This window comes from Scatophagus argus, chromosome 15, assembly GCF_020382885.2.
Source record: "Scatophagus argus isolate fScaArg1 chromosome 15, fScaArg1.pri, whole genome shotgun sequence".
Taxonomy (NCBI): domain Eukaryota; kingdom Metazoa; phylum Chordata; class Actinopteri; family Scatophagidae; genus Scatophagus; species Scatophagus argus.
This window is the reverse complement of record NC_058507.1, coordinates 8,428,999-8,455,820: the sequence shown is the minus strand read 5'-3', so window position 1 is coordinate 8,455,820 and position 26,822 is coordinate 8,428,999. Positions and strand designations below refer to the sequence as shown.

The window sequence follows — 26,822 nt, the reverse complement described above, 5'->3', positions numbered from 1 at the left end:
AGCCATGTGTAAGAGCTGTCTCCCCTCCTCCATTTCCCAACAGCTTGTTTGTTATTGATTGATCATGGAATCGATTAACAGACCACCACATCAGGAACCCTGCAGCACAGACTCCGAAAGCCTATGCGAGACCTGCGTATGCAGTGACTTTTTGAGTTATGATGTTCAGGCGTGCAGCCTGCACAAGCTGCATATATGATACTCAGAAACATGACTTCATGCAGTGGGGCTGCTCAGTAATCAGTCCTCCCGGGAGGTGTCTATCCAACATCCACTTAGTTACATTCCTTTGCTGTTTTCATCGCTCCATCCTTCAGTCTTATATCTCTGTGGTCCTACATTTAAATCTGTCCCTTAAACCAGAACGAGTGAACAGCTGACCTCTCTTTCTCTCTCTGGCTCCCTCTCAACCCAGGCAGAAAACATGATAGCTGGCCGACCAGCCAAGCATGAAATGTCAGGTGGCAGTAGACTACTGTATAATCCTCTCATATTCAAACTGGATTGGTCAGTAGTGAAATATGGTAGTGGTAGTAATATGTGCTGTAAATAAACAAAAAGTTAATCGTGTTCTGGTTAGGGTGGCTAAAAAACAACATAGGCCTACATGTGAAAAGTAAAAGGATACCGGATATGTATTAGAAGTGATCTAGAAGGAACCTTAAAGGATATTATGATATTGCAGAGAAACTGTGTTTCTGGTGAAGATGTGATGTGAGCAAAATTGGCATTGTAAACAGGAAGTGACTGTTGCATAAGATAGAGCCAAGTGATAAAGCCTATTAAACTTGATGAAATAAGTATTACTTTATTTTATTTATACAAGCATCTTTAATGCAGTTTTGCATGGGAGATGTTTGTTTATGCTAACCTAGCTGATGTACATATATCAAATCATAACTGGTTTAAAATTGTATAATTTGAAGTATGTTGTGTTATTTTTGTGAAATGTGATTTAAAATGTCCCAAGTCTAAGCCTATTAAATAGCATTTTATTGTCAGGTCAGGTTTTAATTAGTGCATACATCCATGGGTTTGGTAGCCCATGTCGACCGTATTAAAAAGCTAACATTAGCTTTGGAGGTTGTTTCATTGAAGCCCCAGTCATACCAAACTGACATCACAGCACTACTGATGACAAATGCAGACTTCTGCGTCGGCTAACATCACCTGTGTTGGGGCTGAAAGGTAGCACTTGAACACACCGCAGAAGCACAGCCAACTCCCTTATAGTTTGAGTGGTGCAACCCAAGATAGCGATTCACAAATCTCCAGTCAAACACTTGCGTTTTACATCCAAACATATAACACATAGTAGAGCCAACAGAATAAAGATTTTTTTCATTGCAGAATCTACTAACCTGTGTAGTGTAGGTAAATGTAAGTAATATCTCATGAACTACAGGAGCTCTGCATCATGGTATACCCTGTGCTCTCAGCTCCTGAAATTCTGTATGTGTTTGAGTGAAACTGATGACATTTGGTCTCAGGGGGGACATTTTGTGTTTGTCTTGGTGTGTGTGTGAGGTAGGTCTGGACCAAATTACAAGTGCAGAACCACCATGAACTGATAACTAGAGACATGCGGCTGTGGGAAGAACAGCTTGGACAGATTATCTCAGCAGTCCTCTCTTCTGTTCTGTCCTGTCCCTCTCTTTGCTTTGTCGTTGTCCTCATGCTCTATATAGCTGAACAGGCTGTAAATAATCATTTACTGCTCTGCAATTTGTTGAGTGGCCACTACATACCGAGAACAAGCACTGAGGTTGATTTTTCATGCAAGGTACTTGCTGTGTAGTAAAATATTAATCATCTGGATGGATTCTATATAGTTGCTTGCATATAAAATGTGAGACATTAATTGAAAGAAACCAACAAATCTCAATGCAGTTTCCACGTCCTCTAATAGCAATCAAAATTCAGTCTTTTGTGCAATGTCTTTTGACGTAAAGAGCTTTTGGGTAAGTATGGCAGAGTCCATAGATTGTGGTCCAAATTATGCAGGATTTCATATGAAGTGCAGGAAGCTGGTTCAGTGGAGGGAACAGTCACTCGAGATGTGTGACCTATATTCAGCAGCTCCGAACGCATTTGTTCTGCTCAGGAGCTGCATCAGCTTTGCTGCTCTCTCTTTCTCTTTCCTTTTTTCCCTTCACTCTGATGCTCTCTCGTTCCCTGCGGCCACTCACTTGGTGCTTCTCCATCTCAGGCAACCAACCACTTTGGTTGCAGCTCTGCCAGTCTCCCTCCTCCTTCTGGCATTTTTCCAGCTCCGTCTTTCTCCTCCTTTTATCCCCTGTCTCACTCCCCTGCTTGTTCTGCATGTGTAGGTGAAAGACTACAGCTCTGCTTCAGTCAAACTGCAATAAATCTGTTTTACAGTGTGTGAATATAACAACATCTCCCAGAATCCTGCTGTGCAATATTGACAATTATGATAACAATAAATAATCATGAGTATTTCTTTTTAGTGCATTGTATTTAAAGTAATTGAAGTTAAAGTAGAATTTCCAGACTTATTCACTGGCCTGTGGGCTCTTTGAGTTTTTAAACTAATGGTTTCATTTATAGGTCTGCAGCTAATGGTTATTTTCATTATTGATTAATCTGAGGATTATTTCTTTATTTCTTGATTAATCATTTGGCCAGTAAAATTTTAGAAAGTTATGAAAATAATCTCCTAAAGACCAAGATGACGTCTTCAAATGTCTAACCAACAGATCAAATCTCAAAGATACTTAGTAGTAGAATTTTTGTGAGAAAAATGATAGCTGCTGATTAATTTTCTTATTAATTAATAGACTAGGCAATAGATTGTTTCAGATCTAGTTACTATAGGTATTCTTAGATTGGTTATATGGGATTCAGACAAGTTATTGATTGACACACTGGTAAACCTGTCCTGGTTGGAGACCCATAATCATCACTATACTGGAATATTAATGTTATTTCCCTTCATGTTTCTTCAGTAGTAAAAAGATACAGTATGTGCACACAAAGCATAGGTCTTTTTTTCATCTTGTATAGTTGGCATTTAGTAAGTTTTATTTTTATGATCCCAAATGATAATTCACAAATCTGACCTGAAGCAGAAAATAAAACCTATCAATAAATATGAACAATAATAAGATAAAGAGTAATTAAAATGATACAGTACATCATATCCCATCATTCTCTTTACCTGAACACCATCTCCCAGTATCCACCAATAGTTAGAGGAGAGAGGCTGTTTCCATGGTGCCCTGTTTCCACACTGTTGCCGTGGATTCTTGTTGCCAGGGTGTTGATGGGGGTGGGGGGCGTGTGACTGTAGTTTAATCCAAGATGAGAGAGAATGTGATAATTAGCAGACTGTTCAAAACTGGCCTCTAAAAGAGGATTTGCACTGTACGAACACACACACACACACACACACGCACACACACACACACACGCACACCGAGTTAAGTAACATTAACAGCTGCTTCTCCCTGCTGCCTTTAGCCCTGTTTGTAATTTAGCAGCACACTCTGATCTGGTTTAGTTTAGATAAATCATTCCTGTGTGTGTTTTGGAATTCGGGGCAGGTTAAAAGGTTATCTGTCTAAAGCTTCAGATATGCCAGATGAACAATAAAGCTGCAAAATAGGGTGCACGCCATGCATTGACCTTCTCTGTGTGCATGTATGTGCCACATTAGTTAAATGTTCTTACAAGAAAGAAGGGAACAGTTTTGGTGGCGCTGCAACTAAAGATTATTTTTTTAAAATCATCTATTTATTTGACATTTTACAGTTTTACAATTATTTTGTCTGATATGTGTCAGAATAGTTATTATAGTTGAAAACATTACCCAGTATTATTTTCCAGAGTCCAAATCTTCAAATGTTTTGTTTTGTCTGATCAACAAAGATATTCAGTTATTCCACATAGGCTATACAGACAAAAGTATTGGGACACATGACCATCACACCGACAATGACACCACATTCTGAATACTTAGACATTTATGTACAGTTAGTCCCCCCTGTGCAGCCATAGCAGCTTCCACTCTTCTTGGAAGGCTTTCCACTCCAAGATTTTATGAGTGTTTCTCTAGGAATCTTGGTCCACTCATGTAGTAGAGCATTTGTGAGGTCAGGCACTAATGTTTGGATGGAAAGGTCTGGCTTGCAGTCTCCATTCAGGTTCATCTCAAAGGTGTTGAGGTCAGGGCTCTGAGTGGGCCAGTCAAGTTCTTCCACACCAAACTCATCGAACCATGTCTTTATGGAGCTTTGCTTTGTGCACTGGGGCTGGAATAGAAAAGGGCCTTCCTCAAACTGCTGGAAGCATAACATTGTCCAAAATGTCTTGGTACGCTGAAGCATTAAGATTTACCTTCATTGGAAGTAAGGGGCTGAGCCCAACCCCTGAGAAACAGTCCCATCCCAATACTTTCGTCTATATAGTGCTTATAACAATATATCTTGAATCTCTGGGTGTTTGTTCCCTTTTGAACAGTATTTTTTTTTAACTGCAAATGTGATGTGATTAGACAAAAGTAATATTTTTGTGAGCTAAAACATCACACAGCAAGTTTTCTTTGTAATTATGTTAGTTTTATTTGTGACCTTCGCACTCTTTACACTTTCGGTCGCAATCCTTATGGAAGAATTCAAAATTATATCTTTCTACCTGTTATCCAGCACTTGGTTTTCTCAGAGGTTTGTGTCAGGAAGGCTATGTGACTGAATCATGGAGTAATATGTGGCAAGCTGAGGTTTCATGTGGGGTTACAAGTTTGACAGTCTCACAGTGAGATGGTTCAGGAAGAAGCAGATCTATTTGTTTGTTGATGGCCTGTTTCCTCCTTAGACACTGATGCTGACACAATTTGAATAACAGGTGTGAGCCTGCTTTTTGTGAGTGGAAAAATCTAGTCACATAGCTTGCTTCAAATGTATGTAGATAGATAGTATGTGAAATATAATAGCATTTAAGAATAGATTTTTCTTGCTTCAGGGTCAAGAAATGAATATAAGTCAGTGGAGGATGTGCTGTTTTTAAGTAGAGCAGTAACAAAGAGACTAGAGATGAAAATTTAGTTGTAAAACAGTTAACAATCCTGTGAGACATTTAATTAAAATATTATATGCTTTAGCATTCAGTCATCCTTTTTTGAAATATTGACTCAAGGATTTTTAACAACGCCAAGGGAAATATGAAGGAAATCTTTCATCTGCTGCCAGATGTTTGTTTTTTTTTAATAGTGTTGAATTTCAGCTGTAATCTCGTTCACTGACAGATGTGACTCATATAGGACAGGTGACACCCACACACACCCACCTGCACACATAAACACATGTTGTTGTTCTCCTTCCAGCCACCATAATCTGCTGAAAGCCTCGCTGTCCCAATTGTATTATCACCTTTAATGGAATATTACTGACACAGTTTAGGTCCCTGACGTGGGCAGGGCTGCACTAGATGGAGACGGATCAGAGGGTTTTATCACAGTAATGGAAAACAGTGAAAGCAGTGACTTCCTTTAGAACACACACACACACACACACACACACATTCGCGTGCTTCATATAAGATACACTATGTAGACAAATGTATTGGGACACCTGACCATTACATCAACAGGGACTTTAATGACACCACATATCTAAATACATAAACAGCTTTGCAGCTACAACAGCTTCCATTCTTCTTAGAAGGCTTTCCACAAGATTTTGGAGTGTTTATGTGGGAATTTTTGTCCATTCATGCAGTAGCAGTTTGGCTCACAGTCTTTGTTTCAGTTCATCCCAAAGGTGTTGGATGGGGTTGAGGTCAGGACTCTGTGTGGGCCAGTCAGGTTCTTCCACGCCAAACTCATCCAACCATATCTTTATTTATGGATGTTGCTTTGTGCACTGGGGCACAGTCATGCTGGATTAGAAAAGATCCTTCCCCAAACTGCTGAAAATGTCTTGGTATGCTGAAGCATTAAGATTTCCCTTCACTGGAAATAAGGTGCTGAATCCAACCCCTGAGAAACAGCCCTATACCACACCTGGATTCAGTAATAAAGGGTTGTGTCCCAGTAATTTTTTCTATATTTTGTAGCTTCTATGAAAGTCAATGCTTCTAACAAGGCTTTCATATCAAAAGTGAAGGTCTGACTGTGCACAGAAACATCATTATTTCCAACAGAGAGAAGTGCTACAACAATTTTACTGAATTCTGAGAGTAATAATTTAACTACTCTAGTGAGCCTTTCGCTCTTGTGCATTTGGTATGAAACCACTATGATGTTGCCTTCAAATGTAAACTGTGAGGTTGTATATACTGGTTTACACTTAGAGAATATTTGCTATCTTGCTGACGCTGAAAGATAGGCATCTTATTCCATTTTCAAAAAAATGAAAAAATAAGCTGAAAGTATTATTATTATTATTATAATTATTTTAAAAAGTAGCTTGTATAGATGCAGACTAGCTGTTGTCAAAATTTCAACAAGCCTAACATGAAGCTGTCACATCAGTGTAACTGGATTTGTGAACACAGACTCCCCCACTCAGACCTGACAAGAACCATATTGGCCAGATGACCCTCCCTTCCTCGCCCAGTTAACTCACATTTGCAACCACACCCACATCCACTCTCCTATAAGACATCCATCATGTGGAGAGCAGCAGCTGTGCAGGTGGAGAGTTGAGGTTGTTACAAACAAGCTTGATGGAACTTGATCACTTAAACTGAAACTGATATTATCACATTTATTGAATTATTAAATGTAAATTAGTGATGATTGGTTGTGTTTTGTGGGTGTGTGTGAGTGTGTCCTGTGCTGTTTTAACACTGTGGCAGAAGTAACTGTAGTCAATGTGTTTGCTAAATGAGCTAGACAGCAAGACAGACAAACACACACACGCTCTCACACACACACACTCATCTAAATGCCCCCCTGACCCCTTTAGTCTCCAGAGATCCCACTGTGTCCTCCCACCTCCATACTGCCCTGTAGTTTTCTTCCATTAGCTGCTGACTGGTCAGCTGCTTCTCTCATCATTTATTCATCTGTATCTCACTTCTGTCATTCTGTCGTCCTTTACTTGTAACCTTTGCTCCCATTTTCTAGTTTTTGTGTATCCTCTGCTATCATCGCCATTGCCTCTCGTTTGCCCTGTTTCTCTCTGTCATGTTTGTCTACTCTCTTCTGTCCTCCTGTCAGTCAGTGACAACCAGGTTGTCAGATTTGCTTCTGTTCCTGTGAGTCGCTCCTTTTATCTCTTTCTGTCCCTGTTACTCATTTATGTCCCATCCTTCTATGAGTTTTTCTTTACTTCTGTCTTTTTCTTAGACAGCTGGCCTGTGGCTCTAGAGTTAGCAATGTCAGTCTGTTATTTAAGTCCAGTGTCATGTAGATTGACATGAAATTTTGTCCAGACGTCCATGGTCCTCAGAGGAAGTATCCTACTTAATTTGGCGAGCCCCTGACTTTTCTTCTAGTGCCACCATGAGGTTCATATTTGTGTTTTAAAGTTTTTTAACAATTATTGGATGAATTTACATGCAGTTTTGTCATTTATTTTTCCCCCTGGAACTAATGTCACTCCTTTCAGCTAATGTTAGCGTGCTCACACGCTCACTTAAAAGGCAAACATGGTAAACTTTATACCATATGCTTAATACCTGCATGAATTATAGCCTCACAGTCACAAGCTTGTCTGTAGACTCTTCAGATTATTTTAGACTGTACAACAGTCTAAAGTGCACGCCACACTCTCTTGTGTCACTAAAGATCCACATTGTGTGTTTGGGTCGGTGGTCGGGTTTGAGCGTCTCCCATCAGAGATTGTCTCCAGGGCAACGCCTCAGTCAAATGGCAGTGGACATCCTTGTGATCGCCAGAGTAGAAACAAGGCCTTTATCAGACACACACACTCACATGCACACACACACAGCTGCTCAGGCGTCTGGGCCAAATGCTCTGGGGATGCTTTCTTTTGTATGCTCACTAATGAAAGATTATTAGATGGTCATGGTTTTCTTAATAGTTCTCCCATTTTTCTTCTTGGTATAATCAGCCTTTTCACTCTTCCACCCATTAATTACAAATATATTCTTTATGTTACTTTTAACTGAAGTTCTATATTATATTTCCTGTCTTCCAAGGAGCTCTGCTAATGCTTGTACAGTATAAAAATAAAATTACTGCAATTGGAATAGCTGTAGATAGAAAACACCTTCATTTCTTTGTAAAAGTGAAGCCTCAGGTGCTTCAGACAGGATCTGTCTTTGTTGGGACTATCAAGGATGTTATTTGAGAGCAATTAGGCATTGCATTCATAATCTATGTTGAAAATCAAACAAAAAATACAAACAATAAGCAAATACAGTGTGGATTTGGTTGTTTATTCCATTTGTTGCTATGGAATCCTGAAAACCAGACTACATAACACAAGCTCAGCTCCTGGCATTAGGTTTTCATTTGATGATCATCCACTAAGAATCCATAAACAAACCCATATTTAGGTCAGGACTATATGAGGCATGATTCTGTAGCTGTGTGGTGTATTCCTTGCCTCAGATGTATCCAGAAACAAATGCATTTGACATTTTCAGAAAAGCTGCCAGGCATTCATCCAATCAGGAGCAGAATAGAAAAATCTCTGCGTGAAGGAAAAAAAGCTAATGTTCTTGAAATGAGAAAATGAGGCTGCTGTTATAGAAGCACCAATTACTTTTTCCTTTACTTGCGAAAAGAAATGAATCGAATAGCATGTAGCATGCCGCACGTTTTGGTAATCTTTCAGCTCCTCTTGGTGTGAGACGTGAGGTCGGGGGTCATGTTTGAGAGTAAAGTGACAATTGAGGTCAGTCAAGGTTTAATGGAGCTTAACGAAAAGGCAATGGGTGGATCTGGCTTGACTGTGGTTCAGTTTGAATTGCACAGAGTAGAAACCTGTGTTTTCACCTTACGTGCAGTTTTCAGCGCAGAAAAAGCAATGGAGTTTGTTGTCATGCATGACCATTCTTGCCTGTCTGGACCAGGAATAGACAGGGGGAGGGGAAGGAGGACACAAAGAGGAGGAGGAGGAGGAGGAGAACGAGAGTGTCGCTGGGTGTAGGTTGTAATGGTGGCAGGTCATTTATAACACTCTGTCTCCCCTTTGCTGCATTTGCCTTAGAGATAGCACATGTCTAAGGCAAAGTGAATCGATCTGGTACTGGAGACCAATTTACTTAAAGAGGAGACAGATAGAGTGTGAGACGGAAAGCAGAGACATGCACTATAGTCTGGTTTATGGAGAGCATAAGGAAAAAGAATATATTTATGTGTCGCTAGTGCGCTTCAAAACTAGTGCTGAAGGTCTCGTATTGGAGGTTTAAGTGGGGTCAGAGGTCACATTATCAGTTAAAGAAGGATGTAATGAAGTACTGGTGAGTGGAGCCTCAGGCTGGGTTGTTCATCAGGTCAAGTCATGGCACCACCATCATTACAATGGCTCAGTGTGTTGGTATCTGACAGGCAGACGAGCTGGAGTTATGGACGAGACAGGCCGACTGACTACAGAGACGGAGAGGATCTAGTGGATCTCTATACAGAGAGTTCCAGAGGATCGGGAGAAAGCTTTGGAGACTCTTGAATTTTTCAGTTGTCAGTTGAGTGATTCTAGATGTATAAATCGTGTTTGTGCAAAGATTGAGTGTGCATTAGCATTAAATGCAACCTGCGAAGTGAATTTCAAGTGAATTTCAGATCTTAAGACCCAAAACTTGCCTCCTCAACTGAGTAAAGATGATAAAATATTTAAAACACAAACACAACACCATCACAATCCACATATGCAAGGATTTGTCGATGTGTTACACAGTCTGCAGGCTCTTGCTGCTCATACAAATGTTGGACTACAGGAGTTTATGTTTGGCAAAAGCCAGCACAGTATCACCTCACAGCCCCCCCCCAAAGCCTCACCTTGAGTCTCATCCAACACTGCATATACGTAGCATGCGTGTGTGTGTGTCAGATTGATATAGCGTGCATGAAAATGCCAAAAAAAGAGAGAGAAGGAGAGGAAATGAAAAAGATAAAGCTTGTCAGGGGGTGCTTTGGGATTTGTTACCATCTGTTGCTAAAACAGTTCATTTCCACCCCTCCTCCGTTCCGCTCAGTACATTCAGGTGCACACACATCTGGTGTCCCACCGAATCTTTTCCAAGTGCATCCAAGTCTACTGCTTGTTTTCATTGTCATTCAATAGGTCAATCGTTCCGTCTTTAAAATGTCAGAAAAATGTGAATATATGTCCATCGCTCCTTCTTACAAGCCAAGTTTCAAACCCAGCTATATTCAGTTTACTAAGATTCAAGACTGTGATATCTATTTGGTCTTTGATTTGTTCATTGTGATCTCATTCACACCACTGCCATCTTTAAAACTCATTCTCTGTGCATTCAAATGTAATTTAGAGCTCGTACAATGCAGTGAAGTTTAGCAGGGGGCATGTATTCAGTCTCCTGCCTCTTTTAAGAGTTGGAGATCAGAGGTCAGCTACTGTGTGAAAGAGGGTTTTGTCTGTGTGGAAAAAGCACACTTCCTCTGACCCCGAGCCAGCCACACACACACACACACACACACACACATGTACACACACACACAGATGTCAAACACTGTTGCCACTCCAGATGTTAAAGTCTTTGCTTCTCATTAAACACATCTGTGACATCTGTCTCATCATGCACACTCATCATGCATGTAGTAGACGGTGCTACATATTACAGAAAGTAACCCAAGTGACTTTCTGCATCAAGGGATGGACTGTGCTCAAACAGAACTGGCTCATTCAGTGTTTTTACGGTTACATCTACATCAGAAATCAAAACTGAAAGTTGGGTCAAACCCTAACCCTTGTTCAAGGCATCAAAGTTGTTCACATGGTTATTCATATAAAAGAAGAATGAAAAAAGAGCTCACACAGCTCACTATCTCACCTTTGCACAGCTGGCCAATCACGTAGAGCTTTTTTTTGGCATTGTTGGACGTGCAGATTCAGACTATGCCGTGCTGACTTGCATTGCCATAACCAGATGAGAGAAAGGCTTTTTTTGAAATTCTCTTTGCGTTTAGCTCCCAGTACTTTGATACTGTGAAGTTTAGTTTCTTTCCTGTGCCCTGTTTGTATTTTCAGATATCTGCTTTATTTTACTGTTTCATTGTGTTTGCTTTTGGCTGGAGAGGAGTGTTTTTAAGTTGAGAAGTGGGTGTGAATGTTGTTAAGTTGCAGAAATGTGTCAGACACAGCCCCACCAAAACAGTTATTTTGAGTGTGAGTTATCACTTAATGTAAAGTTAAATTCCCGAGGCTACCGAGATGGTTTTATCATCCAAGTTGTCCACAGGTACTGCTGGCTGTTGTGTTGTGAATAAGCGATTCATTGTGACACACTTTATTACCAGACAGTACTGCTGTAAATCTACCTGCAACGGTAAACAAAATCTGTAAATGCTACTACCTGTGTACACCAAATACCTACCTTTCAAAATAAGAGCATCCTGCATTACCAACTCTGACTCCAAGACCTCCACTCTGGTCACCAGAGGTTTCATTATTTTAAATAACTACTGCACTGTTTAACTTCAGTCTCTGTGTGTGTCTCTGGTCCAGGGGGCCCGTGTGTGGGTCAGAGAAAAGGAGCAGCTGGTCCCTGCCACAGTCAACTCCTGTGGAGATGGAACTCTTGTTGTCACAACCGACTATGGAGAGGTATGAAAACACACACACACACTGCTCATGTCTGTCTTTTCTGATCCAGGAGTACATTGTCAAGTAGCTGTTTGCTGCACGGGAGTGCAGTGGTTAACGCTATCACCTCACAGCCCGAGGGTTCTGGGTTCGAGTCCATGTCAGGGCCCTTTTGTGTGGAGTTTGCATGTTCTCCCTGTGCCTGCATGGATTTTCATCAGGTGCGCTGTCACAGCCCCAAAAACATGCACATTAGGTTAATCGGCTACTCTACATTGTCCCAAGATGTGAGTGTGTGAGTGTGTGTGTGGTTGTCTGTCTTTGTGTGTCGGCCCTGTGATTGATTGGCGACCAGTCCAGGATGTACCCCACCTCTTGATCAAGCCCCCCCTGCGAAGCTACATGAAAAAAGCAGTATAGAAAATGGATGGATGGGTGTTTGCTGCCGTTCACAGCTAATTACACAGTTAATTATACTGTAAACCTGCATCAGTATAACTAGATTGTGATTTGACCCATGGATTGGTTTGTATGTGGAGCAGGATGAAAATATTATTCGTCATTAATGGGTAGATAGATTAATCAGGTTCATTTACTGATTAAGACTCACATGCAGTCAAAGAAATAGAAAGTGTGTGTCCAAGTTATAGCTGAGTTTTACAATCCTAGCACACCATGGAGAGCATCTCCTGCATGGCCGCTGACAGCACTGTCAGCCAAACAGTCAGTCGCCCTGAACATTACAGGAGGTTGTACCAGCTTCTGGTTCAAACGTAATTATGCAGACTTTTCAGACTGAAACTCCTCCCATTCTTTTCCATCACAGTTTTAATGGAAGGGCCTGTAAGATTGAGTTGTTGTGGTAGTATGAACCATGAACATGAACAGCAACTTCCATAATTGCAGTTCAGCTGGGGGAACTTCGAGGGCTGCCCACTAAACGTCGATGATTCAAATCACCAGTCAAGAAGTCCCTGAGGCGACTGACATTTTCAGCATCAGTTTACACAGAGGAATGCTGGGCTGCAAGTTAGTTTAAACAGGGAGAAGTGAGCTTTGTCATCATTAGATTACTGCTGAGCAGTCGTTGCATGTAATGTGTTATCTGGACTGTGCATTAGCTCATGGATAAAGGCCACGCTGAAGGTGAAGCAGCTGTGCAGGTTCAGCCTCTCCTGTGTGGATCAATAGAAACTCCTGGTCAGGATGCTCCACTTTCCTGCCCCAGTTCCTTCTTCCTCCTCCTCCTCCTCCTCCTCTTCCTCCTCATACATATGCAAAATTTATCTCTGACACACATTCGGCCTCCAGAGAAGAGCTGGAATAGATGGAGAGCATTATGAGACTCCAAATGCACATGCTCGTTTGTTTCAGGATGTCAGATGTCAGATGAGCGTTCCCTCTAGCTGTTCTAAATGGCCTGAGCCCCAACCCTTTAACACCACACCCTCTGCCAAAATAATGGAATTGAGTGTTTAAATCTCATTATGAGTATGCGTGTGCTCCTCTAATCTGTATCAGAACAAGGACATGCAGACATTGCTCTTTGGATTTAATTTTTTTAAGGCAGATGTGTTTGGCAGACCCACAAACACACATACGCTCCAGTTGGCAGCGTTTAGATGGGGCTAATAATAGACCAGGTTCTTTAGGCTCAATTCAAGAGACTCACTTCTCCCTTCATAGCCTTAGAGAACACCCGCATCTATTTTCTGTTTCTCATGTGTGGAATAAATTCACATTTTGTGGTCTTAAAGACGTGAAACGACCAAATGCTGCTTTAAAAGCATCGTCTTTTGATGGAGCTGCTTCGCTGTTCATGTTCTTCACAGCAGGGACAGACAGGCATTTCCAAAAATAGAAGGTTGGTTATAGGAGCAGGCATTCTCTCTGCTCTGGATTATGCATGTCCTTAACCTCCCCAACCCCCATCCAGCTCTCTCTGCCTCCCTCTGCCCTCCTTCTCTGCTAGCTGTTGGTGTTTAAATGTTAGCTCTGTAGGAGGTGGTGAATATTTGATAGAGAAGCAGCGGGATGGGGCAGCTTTACCCTGTTACAACAGGATCTGACCCATGCAAACAGGTCCCAGGATCCCCATCACACCCTGTTACTCTGCCCACGGCTCTCCTGATCAGAAATACATTTTTGATTCCAATGTCCACATAGCCTCGGGGAACCACAGGAGAATTTTAATAGCCTAAAGAATAAAAAAGCTGAAAAAAATTGCACCAATTGCCGTGCCTTAACAACATTTGGCTGCTTTGTTTTATTTTATACTTTGCATTTTTACGGTGTCTCCCAAGCTGCTGTGCCACTCTGGTTTTGTAATCTACAGATCCTGACCCACTTCGCTACATTACCAATTCTGGGTTACAAATGCTGTGGCTGCAAAGCTACGAGCCTTCATGTCAAATCAACACAACTCACAACCACCAGGGGTATATGGGCAAGCCTTTACATCATTCATAAGCCTTTTTACTCATGAAACAGTTGATCTTCTAGCTCGCTGCTCACCTGTGCCACGTCATGCAGGTGCAAAACAGTTTACTGTGGATGTTTGGAGTGGCAGGCTTACGTTGTATGTTTCATTTCTTTTACTCTGTCCTCTCATGTCTCACGACTCAGTCATTTGTGAGTACATGTGAACGATCTTTCAGTTTTTTATCTTATACTGTAGTAGAGAATTACCACCCATAACTTTAGCTCCTCTTCTTGCGGTCACTACCTAAGGTTAATGACCATAAATGAGGGTTGGAAGGTACATTGACTGATAAGCCAACAAAACCTGTCTCACTGGACTGGTTAAAACCTTGGATCATCACCAGCATAATGCAAGGGCTTACCTTTCCCCTTCAAGTCCATCTAGCTTACTGCATAGAGAATACTATTAGATCAGATCAGATTAGATGAAACTTTAATGAACCTGCAGTGAAAATGGGCCAACAGAGAACTGAATATAAATAAATATTAAAGAAATATTTGGTATTAAGATAATGGAATAAATAAACATACTGATGATAACGGAAAACTGGAGAAAGGCCACAGCAGTCATGATAAAACAGCAATTTTGTGCCTGACTGATTTTAGTTAGCATCCTGTGCATGTGTTTCTCAGTCACCTCTGGTGGACACATTTACACCCACGCATCGTACATGGGAAAGTGAAGGCTACACAAAAGTCAAACATGCACACAGACACACACACACACACACACACCTGTATCCCTATATGTAAAGACTACCCAGACACTACAAGCATGTATACACACACACGATAATGATGAGTTATACACAACGTGTGTTATGTGACCTGGATTTTCAGAGCTCACGCGAGCACAGAACATGCTGCAGGGATGTCTTACTGCATGTGTGCACACTAAATGACCGTGAACTTACAGCAACACGCACACACACACACAAAAATGGACACACACAAATGTGCCCCAAGTAAACTGCCGAAATGACTTATTTTGTCTGATATGGCGCAGAAACAAGCTGATGTTGCTGTGTGAGCTACAGACCCATGTTCCTCTTCACAGTTTCATATTTCTAACCCTCTGAGGACCCTGTTGTTGGTTACAATGAGATTAACTTAACTCTGTCAAACTGGTGCACAAAAACATTGACCTTCCCTGTCTTTCTGCAGTATCTCTTATCTGTTAAAAATAAGGCAGTGATCGCCTCTGGGTAATCTGGTGTGGGCTGCCAGATCCTAAAGAATGATGTCTTATGAAAGGGGCTACACACCACAGTGCTGAATGGATGCTGTCAGGCAGAAAAGACAGAAATGGAGTTCAAACTTTTTTCAAACGAAATTACCAAGATCTGTCAAATAAACACGAATGCAACTGGTAGGAGGCACATTTAGAGGTGTACAACACACTGTACATATGCAACATTGGGGTATTGCCGACGCGAAGAAAATGTAAACATTGATAAGTGAATAATTTCACATAACTCATCATGGCTGTCATAGACACATGCACACGAGCAAATCAATGACCTGGCTCTTGAAACAAGTCCAGAAGAGATCACGACAATACTTTGGGTTTAAGATAATGCGACTCTCCCAGCACCACTGGCTCTAGCTGCTCCTTTTGCCTCCGATGTGATGGGTCAGATCATACAAAACAACATTCCCCAAACCTGATCTGATCCATGGAGGTCTGCCAACTCTCATCCGAGGTCAGCGAGGAGACCTGCAGGTGTGTACAGTACTGTGTGATATCCTGTGAAGAAGAGAGCTCTGCAGAATATATAGGTCACTGTGCCCAGAGCTCTCCTCTCCCTCTCTCTCTCTCTCTCTGTCCATGCTCAATCTTCATCTCTCTTGCTCCCCTTCTCCTCACTCTGACTGCTGCTAATATGTGAAGTCAGATGAAGAGGCTTGTCTTTCCTGGCTCTCCTCCTGAATCATGCAAAGCAGCTTCAGACATCAGTGGGCTTTACAGAAAGGCCTCTCTGTGCGCTTTGTGTGTGTGTGTGTGTGAATGTGTGTGTATGTGTGTGTGTGAGAAAGTGTGTTCACATGAGGTTATGAGTGCAGCAATTAAACTCGGCAAGAGAAGCAACAGAAAAGGATGAAAGGGAAGAAGCCGAGTGTGTCTGAGAGAATCAGTATTGTCGGCAAATCCCATGAAATGACCAAATCCTACCAATAGGTATTGCCTTTGTCCCTCCATTGTTGTCCAAGAAAATAGTCTAAAAGAGTCTGACTGTATTTAGGCACCGTAGTTTCTAAAGCAACTAATACATGTTCACGACGACAACACTAACATGCTGATGATGAGTATGATGTTGACCAGATTCACCATCTTGGTTTAGTGTGTTAGCATGCTAACATTTATGTAGGCGTGTTAAAATGTGTGTGGTCTCAAAGACAAAGTTGATGTCAGAGTTATTACAGTTCATGAATTTCTGTGCCAGATTTAGATGGATGTCCATGCAGTAGCTGTCAAGACATTTCAATGGCTCTAGACTCTAGAGCTGCCTCTAGAGTCTAGAGGCAGTTTTTAAGTCTTAGCCTTTTAGCTTTTAGATATTGTCAGAAAATGATAGATAGAGAGAACAAGGTGACATGAGTGAAAGGGCTGACATGAATGAATGGAATCAAAGCAGGGCCGCTGCTGAGGACTCAGCGTCCACACGTGGGGCACATGCTTGACAAGGTGAGCCACCAGGGCACCACAGAAAAAGCTTTAAAGGTCACCAAAGATTCATCCTCTGGGATCCATGAACATCTTAACAAAATTTAATGTTTGCCCATACGTTTGGACCGAAGTGATGGACTAACTGATGGGCATCTTCTTTACAATGAACACGTTCTGCACGTTCACTTGAAGTCAGTCAAGTGGTAGTGTGACAAACATGTATTAATCCACAGCTGAAAATAGTACCTTAACAAAATGCAGTATTTATTTTTCCTGTTTTGCTAAAAAAAAAAAAAAAAAATACAAAACGCAGTCAGAGAAATATGTGATATATAAATATTATTTAACACTCAGAAACTTAAAAAAACCATATTCATTATGTGGTTTAAGACGTTCACATCTATAACTTATGGGCTTGGCAGGATGAATGGCACACAAATCAGAGTCAATTAACCACCCTATACTTCTGCATTACTCTCATTCTGTCTCTCTTTGCCTTTCAGGGGAAGTCAGACTCTCTCCATGTTTTTCTCTCATTAATTCCATGTTTTTCTTCTGTTCCTCTCTCCAGTCATAAATTATTGAACATGAAGTATCCCATTTTAGACACTCAGGGTATTCACAGTTATTGTGTGTGTGTGTGTGTATGTAAGTACATTTGAGTTTGTGTGCATATGTGTGTTAAAAACCCACCAGAGGGCAATGGAAGAAGAAGACAAAGAAGAAGAAGAAGAAGAAAACAGGGCCGTTTGCAAAATCCTTCCACCTCTGCTGCTCTTAATTTCAGTCACTGAAATACATTCTCACTTTACAGCATCCTCTCTCTCTGAATCTGCATCTGCTTTGTCCTCAAGTGGTTTTCCCTAAACATCTCTGCTATGTAAAGGCCTTTATATCTGAAAGCAGCTTTGGCATTAGAGGCAGTTGTAAAACCCTGAACTGTAGCCCAGACATTTATTTGCTTTAATCTTATTTCCAGGGTTTTTTTTTCAGAGAGACCACTATTGGAGATAAATCTTTCTCCAGAGATCTGACACATAATATTCAGTTTGCTCATCACTTGGAGTATGTGTTTAAACATCTGTTTATTGTCTTCTGTGACTCTGTAGAGGAATTTCTAGTTGGAGAACATAACCCTGATGATGTTATACATTAATAACAGAAAGCCTGTGTTACAAACTGTTGGTGAGGAGTTTACAAGACATGGAGAGGACCAGGTATGGAACGTGAGTCTCCTTTTTAGCCTTTGGAGCCTTGATTTTGAGCATCTTTTTCAAAATCTGTCTCTTGCAAGTCCTCCAACTTGAAAATGCAATGCTAATCTGTATATTAGGGAACAATAAACGTAGAGATCCACTCCAGACGTGATGTTACTCAAATGACCAATACAACAAGGATTTTACAATTAGAGTAAAGTTAGAATAGACTATCCATTTAAGTACTGTTGTTTATCTCGTGGTACAAAGCATTGGAACAAGTGTGCTGATGTTGTGTTAGTGTGTGTGAAGCCTCATCTTTTCTTCTGCTATAATTTACCCTGAATAGCAGCGGCATGCTTGATTCTCTGATTGAAATGGTGCTCTGTAAGCCTTCAGTTACTGGCAGGGGTCTCAGATTGAGCCATTTAGACTTTAAGTGAGTCTCTGTGAGTGAGCACATAAGGATCCATATACAGAGAGAGAGGGAGAGAAAGACCAGGACTTGCATTAAAAAAACAAGCTGAAGGGACACATCTAAGCAGAAAAGAAGGAAAATGGACGAAGGAGGATGAAATGTGGGAAATGCCGCGTGGGGCAGGCAGCAGAGGGAGAGGTAAATTAATGAAGAGTGGGATGATGTGAGGGAGGCAGAGACTGAGAGAACAGAGAGGGAGAGTGACAGAGAAGAGGGGGAAGGGATAAAAGAAGAGTGACGCACAAAGGGAAATAGAAATGAGAGAGACAGAGAAGTGATGTTTGAGACATGAAGGCATGCAGAGAGCAAAAGAGGAGAAACTGATTTAATATGATGAGAAAGTAAAGAAATATGAGAGAGAGAAAAGCCTGATATATACATATATATATATATATATAAATAAAAACTAATGGACTTTGATGCAATTGGAGGGACTTTCTGTCTCTCTGTTCTCACACATACCCTGGTCTAGTCGTAAAACAGTCAATATGAAAGCATGTGTACAGCTGTTCAAGCCATGACTAACAGGCATGTTAATGCGTCTCATCACTCAGACAAGCGTGTCTCCCATGTACAGCTGTAACCATACAGACGTAAAATCACATACACAGATCTAAAAGCTGCCAATGCCATCAACTGAGGGTGTCAGATAAATTAATCAAACCTGCATTAGCTGATTTTTAGCCCCATGGGGCCATTGGGAACATATATATGACATATATATGACATATCATAAACATTTAAGTGATTTTGTTAGGAAGCAGCTGTTTGCTTACACATCCAGCAGACATGGAGTCATGTTTGTGTCCTGAAAATAAGTCCAGTATTTACTCTCTTTTAGTTTTGTTTTGGTCTCACTGTTTTGCTGCTTTTTGCTTGTTTCTAACTGTCTGTGTGTGCTGTTTGGAGCTGAGCAGGTAGTGTGCAATGGGCGCCTGCTGTGGATGGACACAGGGTTTATGAGAGCAGTGAAAGAAAACCAGACCAGTAAAGTAACAGGCTGTAAAACCAAAAACAATGAGCTAAAAGATTGTAAGAGAGATGAGAGGAACTGAAGTTGACGATAAATATCTGTGGGTTTGTCACTGAGCAGCACCTTTCACATTACCCATAAAACATATTGATTATACCCGCATCGAGAAAATGCAGTTAACAAGTTTTTATGAATACTTCAGAGAGAACCAACAATAACAAGGCTAATATTACTTATTAGACTGACTGAGAATGGGCTCACTCATCTTTTGGAAAAGATGAGTGAGTGTCAACTTATATTTCTTTCTTAGTCTTTTTAGATAAATAGATAAAATAAGTTTTAGACTTTCCAAATTTCATTTTATGGTCAGTGGATACAGTGCAAGTTAATAGTAAATTTTGATAACTGATTTAACTGAATTTTGATAACTTAAAATTGATAACTTAATAATAACTTAAATTAAACCTGAAATATATTTATCATTGCTCCACTGCAATTTCTGTGAGACGCTGTGTTGCTCTTGTATAGGTGTAATAGTGCTTGGACGTCATGTCAGTGTCTGAGCTGAGCACCACGGTCGTAAAACGACGGAGACAAAGAGTCAATTTGACCGGGTCAAAGTGAAGCTGGTGAGCTGTTGAGCCAGCGAACCCTGCATGAGGTATGCGCTCTCTAATGGAGGAGGGCTAATTGGGTCATTTCATCACAGCTGAAAGAATGGGAAAAGGTTAGCGACCTGATGGGTTAGACCCTGATCATCAGTTATGTCTTCACTTCTACAAAAAAATGAGTGAAGGAGGTGAATGTACGGCACAGCTACAGTCAGACATGTTGGCAAGCGATGACTGTGCTGTGTTTGATTGTCGCTAGTCTGCATGCAACAGTTCTGAGCAGGGGGAAACATTGTTACTGGAGTGAAACAGATTTATTTAAGAACAGGATGTCTGAACGCCTACAGCGCGCCCCTCTGCCGCTCTCAGCAGACATCCAACACATCTGTTACAGCAACACACGCACGCACACACACACACACATGCATGCACACACACACGCACGCATGCACACACACGCACACAGGTTGAAGGCTGGCTGTGAGGCTAAGCTGACCTATTAACAACCCAATAGTGTAAAGGCTGTGGCTTCTATTCTTAGACAAGTTGCTGGAATGAATGAACGACCTTTGTGCTGAAACAGAATGATCCCCAGTCCTGGTGTGTAGCTGTGTGCAAGAGAGCATGTATGTGTGTGCGTGTGTGTGTCTGACATGACTACACACTGAACTGCTTTCACCTGTCAGGTCCTGCCACATCTGATTTGTTGTTACTGTTGCTCCACTTCTCTGCTTCTTCTTCTTCTTCTTCTTCTTCTTCTTCTTCTCCTCACACAGTCAGGTTCCCCAACTATCTTGTCCCCCTGCTTTCCAGTTTCCATGGTGATGGATGACATAGATGAGGTTGGGGTCTGTTTAGAAGAGGAGACATAAGGCTCCTGGTTCTCATTATGTGGATTTTCATCATGTTGCATCACAATTAGCCCGTTCATGCTAAAAATGGAAAGACCTCACAATGTTGCCGCCTTTTTTTATCTGTGTGCGAGAGCATGTTGGCTTCTTCCTTAGACTGAACAACTTGCCTTTATTATGCAGTTACCAGCTTGACAACTGAAACTACCTGAGAATAAAGAGATTTGATAGTAATCTACCAGAAATATTGTTTATCATGTAACAGTACACCATGCAGTGCAGTCCATCTTGACGCAGTACACAAGCACTGTGTACCATAGTCCATGTAAACATCACGTTAAAGCAATGATAGAATAATAAATATGCTTACTTAATTTCTTGCTGAGAATTTTACAAGGAGATCGATATCAATCTCATCTTCTTAAATATGAAGCTGCAGCCTGTTAGCTTAGCATAAAGTCTGTAGACAGGAAAAAGCAGCAAGCTAGTTTTCTCTGAAGGTAATAAAATCTGCCAACGGCACCTCTAAACTTCACTAATTAACACATTATATTTGATTTATTGTTTTTCTTTTTCTCACTAGTTCCTCTAAGGTCAAAAATGAACTGCAGTGCTCATCAACAGGACAGTTTAACAAGTGTCAGCTCCTTAAAAAATTGTGACTGTTTGACAACAGGCAGGACAGCTGCATGGTCAATACACGCTAGTCTTATTTTTAAATCATTTTAATGTGGTAGATTTTGGGTGTATTTATTCCCTCTCTTGTGGACATTGGTTGCCTGCCATCAGGTGCACCTGCTTTGGGTTACATCGCTGTCAGATCCAGTTAGAGCTTCCCTCTGTGTGACTGCAACTGCATCCGGCAGTTTCAGGTGTTTTCTTAGGATAATTGAAAGTCATGGCAAGAAATGTAGGAATCAGATCTTTGTGGCAAAAGTGTGTCCACACATAAACAAACAAATGGCAACATTTCTGTACAATGAAGCTCACATAATTCAGCAAACTTAAGGGGATGATAAGTGACTGTCTGTGTGTCTTCTTGTCCTCCAGGTGTTGTACTTGCAGCAGGCCGAGGTTACCAGGGAGCGGGTGTATGCTATGCACCAGTCCAGCATCGATGGGGTGGAGGACATGTCAGCGCTGGCTGAGCTGCACGAGGCTGCCATCATGCACAACCTGTACCAGCGCTACCAGAAGGATAACATCTATGTAAGTGTAGTCAGACATGTGAGGGTAGACATGTGTCATGTATGTGGCCAAGCATTTTCCAGAAGTCTTTGCATTCATTCATGGAAATCATCTCATCAGACCCATCTGCGCTAAGTAGGAACAGTGCAGAGAAAGTCTTTTAACGTGAAAGTAGTGGAGGCTCAAACTGACAAGTAAAACAACAAACAGATTCATCTCAAGCTTTTAATCCTGGCTGATTTGGCGATGGCAAGTGCGGTCTAATACTTGTGCAAAGACCAGCTACTTTGTCAAGATGACATTGATGATATTGATTTAATTTAATTGATTGCAGCACTGATCTGACTTCGTGCTACGCACCCTCCACACTACAGCAGGACACAGTAAAGCTGTATCTTATATCTCACTGGGCCTACTTTCTCCCTGAAAAAAAAGAGAAATGACTCACCAACAGAAAACTCATAAGATGACATTGTTTTATTTTGTAGGTTTTGTAACATTTTGATGAACAGCTTAGGTCAGCGCTTAACCATAGTGACGTTTTGTGGGACTGCTTCACAATAAAAGCCACCTCATGTTTTGTTTTGTTTTTCACATTGGAGCAAAATGTTTGGTTGGCTTTATGATTTAATCATGCTGCTGAGATCACTTTGAGATGTGGTCTCAACAGCATTACCAAACCATTGTCTTTAGGCATGAATGCACATATAATCTGATATGGTGTGGCCACATAATGCTCTGCTGTCTTTCTCAGATCCCATAATTGACTCAATAATCACAATAATCACTTGCTGTAGTAATGTGTTTCTATGTATCCTAATTATCGAATAGATGCATCAGCGGATGTCCATAAAACTCCACTTTCCACTTTGCCTTGGGACGGTTACGTCTCATCCATAACTGTTGAAAAGACACTAATCTCTGTTTGTGCTAATAAAATGGATATAGGGAATCATTATTAATTATGATCATGGCCAAAAACTAGTACATTATGCTCACATATAGTTAGGTGAAAGTCAGCTTGAAAACCTGAAGGATTATCAGACAATAGACCAATAACAGCCTCCATGGGTGTGACCTAATCCAGATGATGAAATATTGTCCATACATGGATTTCCCTTAAGCTGATCATAAGAGTTGACCCTGCGCACGTCAGCTTTCTGTGTCACTGTGTATTCAGGCATTTATGTCTATGTGTGACCCACAGTTTTATTTGTGTCATTGATAAAACGCACAGAGAGTGTAATATGACACGATGGAGGGTATGCTGACTTAAAGTTTCCACTCCATAGGAATAAAAAGTGTGGTTGCTGGTTTCAGTGTAAACAGTTCAAATTCGAAATATAACCTCCCTCCTCCATCTTCACACTGATTTGGCCTCAACTTTCTAATAAATATCTTTTGACTTGTATCCACCCTGCTGTGTTCCCTTATCCTCCAGTCCAGATTAACACAAGGCTGCTTTAGAATTTGACATACTGTATATGTACTGTATTTCGTCCTGAGAGCTTGTTGTTTGCATATATCGGTCAGAGCTTTTGCTCATGTGTCTGTACATTTGAAAGAGAGAAGTGGAAAAAACTGACAACAAAAGGAAAGAAGCAGAAGAGAACTAAGGCTAAAACGTGACACAGAGACAGAACTTGAATTCTCACCCTTCGACTCTTTCCAGACTAATATTGGCAGCATCTTGGCAGCTGTGAACCCCTACAAGCAGATCACAGGCCTGTATGACCCAGAGAGGGTGGACCTTTACTCCAAGCACCATCTGGGGGAGCTCCCTCCACACATCTTTGCCGTGGCGAATGAGTGCTACCGTTGCATCTGGAAGCGGCATGACAGTCAGTGTGTCCTCATCAGGTGAGTCTCAACAATAGAGGAGACTATGTTGATTATTAAATATACAAATTTGATATCATGGATCACATTTTATCACACTGGGTGAAGTTGGTTAACTGCCTCCTGGCCTACTTGTCTGTAGGGTCAGACATCTCATCCTGCTTTCGATTATACTCAGGCTTTGTCTCACTTGGTATCCTGATTAAGACAGACTTGGAGCTAATGCAATATCTCTGAAGCCATCAAACCTCAATATCAATTAAACAACCAGACCAGTTTGAGATATGGGAATGTCACAGAAGGTCACACTATGTTTAATTAAATTGGGTTGTGCGTGTGTGTGTGTGTGTGTACTCCAGTGGCGAATCAGGGGCAGGGAAGACGGAGAGCACTAAACTATTGCTTCAGTTCCTGTCAGTGATGAGCCAGAACTCATCCGGGACTCCTCCTTCAGAGAAAAGTACACGAGTTGAGCAAGCCATCGTACAGAGCAGGTACAGATATGTAACACTCTCCTGATCTGATCCTTCACTATTATGGCCAGAGCTGTTTTTAAAAAATATATAATATATAAGTCCTCCTCAGGTCTGAGGTCATTTGAAGGAAGTCCAGATCAGGTTTCAGACTTTATAATAGAAAATATTGAGAACATTGCAGACCGTGTCATAAGTTTTATAATAGCAAATCTCATGTCTTTAAGAACAAAACCAGTTTATTTTTTTGCTTAAAAAGCTAACAAAAGCTGTCAAAATACTTGCAGATTAATTTTCCAGTCGACTAATTGACAGCTCTTATTTTAACACTTTTAAGACACGGTATAAAATTGTTTACATCACTGACATTACGTCAGCTGTGATGATATTCAAGGTCCATGGAAGGTGAATTTATTTGTTCAAAAACTTTTTCTTTTCAAGTCTTTCATGAAGGCTTTAGGGACTCGTAGCACTTGAGCACAAAGCCTTTAGTCTGCTGCTCTCATTTTTACCAAAGTGCCAATATATTCTGCACTGCATGCACAGGTAAAAGCAGACTAAATGAAATACACTAACTGCAGGTTTATACTCTCTTTGCAGTCCAATTATGGAAGCATTTGGTAACGCTAAGACTGTTTACAACAACAACTCCAGTCGGTTTGGGAAATTCATCCAACTTCACTTCTCTGAGGGCGGCAACATCCAGGGAGGCTGCGTCATTGACTGTATCCTCACATTTCTAAAATGAAATAAGCAGATTTGTGTCAAATGTATACATCCAAATCAAATCTGGATATTAATTTGTTATTAGTTATTGCATTATTAAGTTTTTTGTTGACTAAAAAGAAGTGCTAAAGAGGTACATTTGTGAAGGTCTCAGGTTTGTGTCCTTGACTCTCTAACTCTTCAGATTTACTCGAGAAGGTGAGCAAGTCCACGTCTGCAGCCTGCTCATATCAAGTTCAAATGTTAAAGATGTTAAGATGTTAATTAAATGCTTTGCTTCACTGATTTTTCTGTAGAACCGAGTGGTACGACAAAACCCTGGAGAACGAAACTACCACATCTTTTACGCGTTGCTGGCGGGAGCTAACAAGGAGCATAAAAGTGAGAAAAAGCATAAAAATGTTCAGATATCAGCAGTGTCTAAAGGCAAAACTGACACAGAAAGGGTTTTTGTGTGTGTAAGTGCAGTTAAGGATCTCCATCTCTTCCAATATCACACTGATGTTACATGTTTCCTCTGTTAGGCCTCTACTTCCTGGAAGACCCTCCAGAATCTTTCCACTACCTCAGCCAATCAGGATGTCTGAAAGACAAGAGCCTGAATGACAAAGAACTGTTTAACAGTGTTATGGTCAGTGTGACTGCATTTACTCTAACTTATGAAAGCAGAAATTACTAAACTAAAATGGATTAATATCACTAAAAGTTGTCTGTGCTGACTTCTCTGTCACTGAGATATATTTAGAACTGAACCTTTGCCTGAAAAGAATTTTAAAAAGTGTTATAGACGCCTCTTCCCGCTGGTAATTTCTCTTCTTAGGAGGCGCTGAAGGTGTTAGAGTTCACAGAAGATGAGATCAGAGACATGTTTAAGCTCTTGTCAGGAGTCTTACAGCTGGGAAACATTGAGTTCATGACTGCCGGAGGAGCACAGATCACCACCAAGCAAGGTCAGTCCACATGCAAAATGAGTTAAGGAAAGAGAAAATGTAGATAAATGAATTGCAGAAGTGTAACACATCTTTGTCCATCTTCCAGTGGTCAGTGATGCCAGTGAGCTGCTGGGCCTGGATGCCTTTCAGCTGTCTGAAGTCCTGACTCAACGCTCAATAATCCTCAGAGGAGAGGAAATCTGCTCCCCACTCACTATAGAGCAGGTCAAGCACAAACACACACACACACGCACAGAGGTAAACATGCACATTTATACTCCCTTTTGATTGATTATCATCACACTCCCTCTGGTTTCCTTCTCTTCGCCACAGGCCGTGGATTCCCGAGACTCTGTTGCCATGGCGTTATATTCTCAGTGTTTCTCCTGGATCATCCTCAAGATCAATCAGAAGATCAAAGGGAAGGAAAACTTTAAATCCATCGGCATCCTTGACATATTTGGCTTTGAAAACTTTGAGGTCAGAACTATGAGCTTTTTTTGCCGGAAGCTGTTTTCCGAGTAGCAGCAGAGCAGAAGCAGATTTGTTTATAAGACGTGTTTGTTTGGTTCCAGGTGAACCGATTCGAGCAGTTCAACATCAACTACGCCAACGAGAAACTTCAGGAGTACTTCAACAAGCACATCTTCTCCCTGGAGCAGCTGGAGTACAACAGGTGCACCTCTTCATGCAAACCTGCATCCGAA

General features: G+C 41.1%; 1 protein-coding gene across 1 annotated transcript in view; it reads left to right on the top strand.

Annotated features, from left to right (window-relative positions):
- The window catches only part of myo10l1 (myosin X, like 1), a 44,980-nt gene that overhangs the window by 1,873 nt on the left and 16,285 nt on the right, over positions 1-26,822 (top strand). Inside the window, exons 2-13 of the mRNA XM_046413785.1 lie at positions 11,622-11,720; positions 22,008-22,166; positions 23,818-24,005; positions 24,344-24,478; positions 25,058-25,182; positions 25,368-25,381; positions 25,480-25,564; positions 25,708-25,814; positions 26,004-26,133; positions 26,222-26,340; positions 26,449-26,595; positions 26,691-26,791. Coding sequence (XP_046269741.1) covers positions 11,622-11,720; positions 22,008-22,166; positions 23,818-24,005; positions 24,344-24,478; positions 25,058-25,182; positions 25,368-25,381; positions 25,480-25,564; positions 25,708-25,814; positions 26,004-26,133; positions 26,222-26,340; positions 26,449-26,595; positions 26,691-26,791 — 1,409 coding nt within the window. The remainder of the gene's footprint in view (positions 1-11,621; positions 11,721-22,007; positions 22,167-23,817; positions 24,006-24,343; positions 24,479-25,057; positions 25,183-25,367; positions 25,382-25,479; positions 25,565-25,707; positions 25,815-26,003; positions 26,134-26,221; positions 26,341-26,448; positions 26,596-26,690; positions 26,792-26,822) is intronic.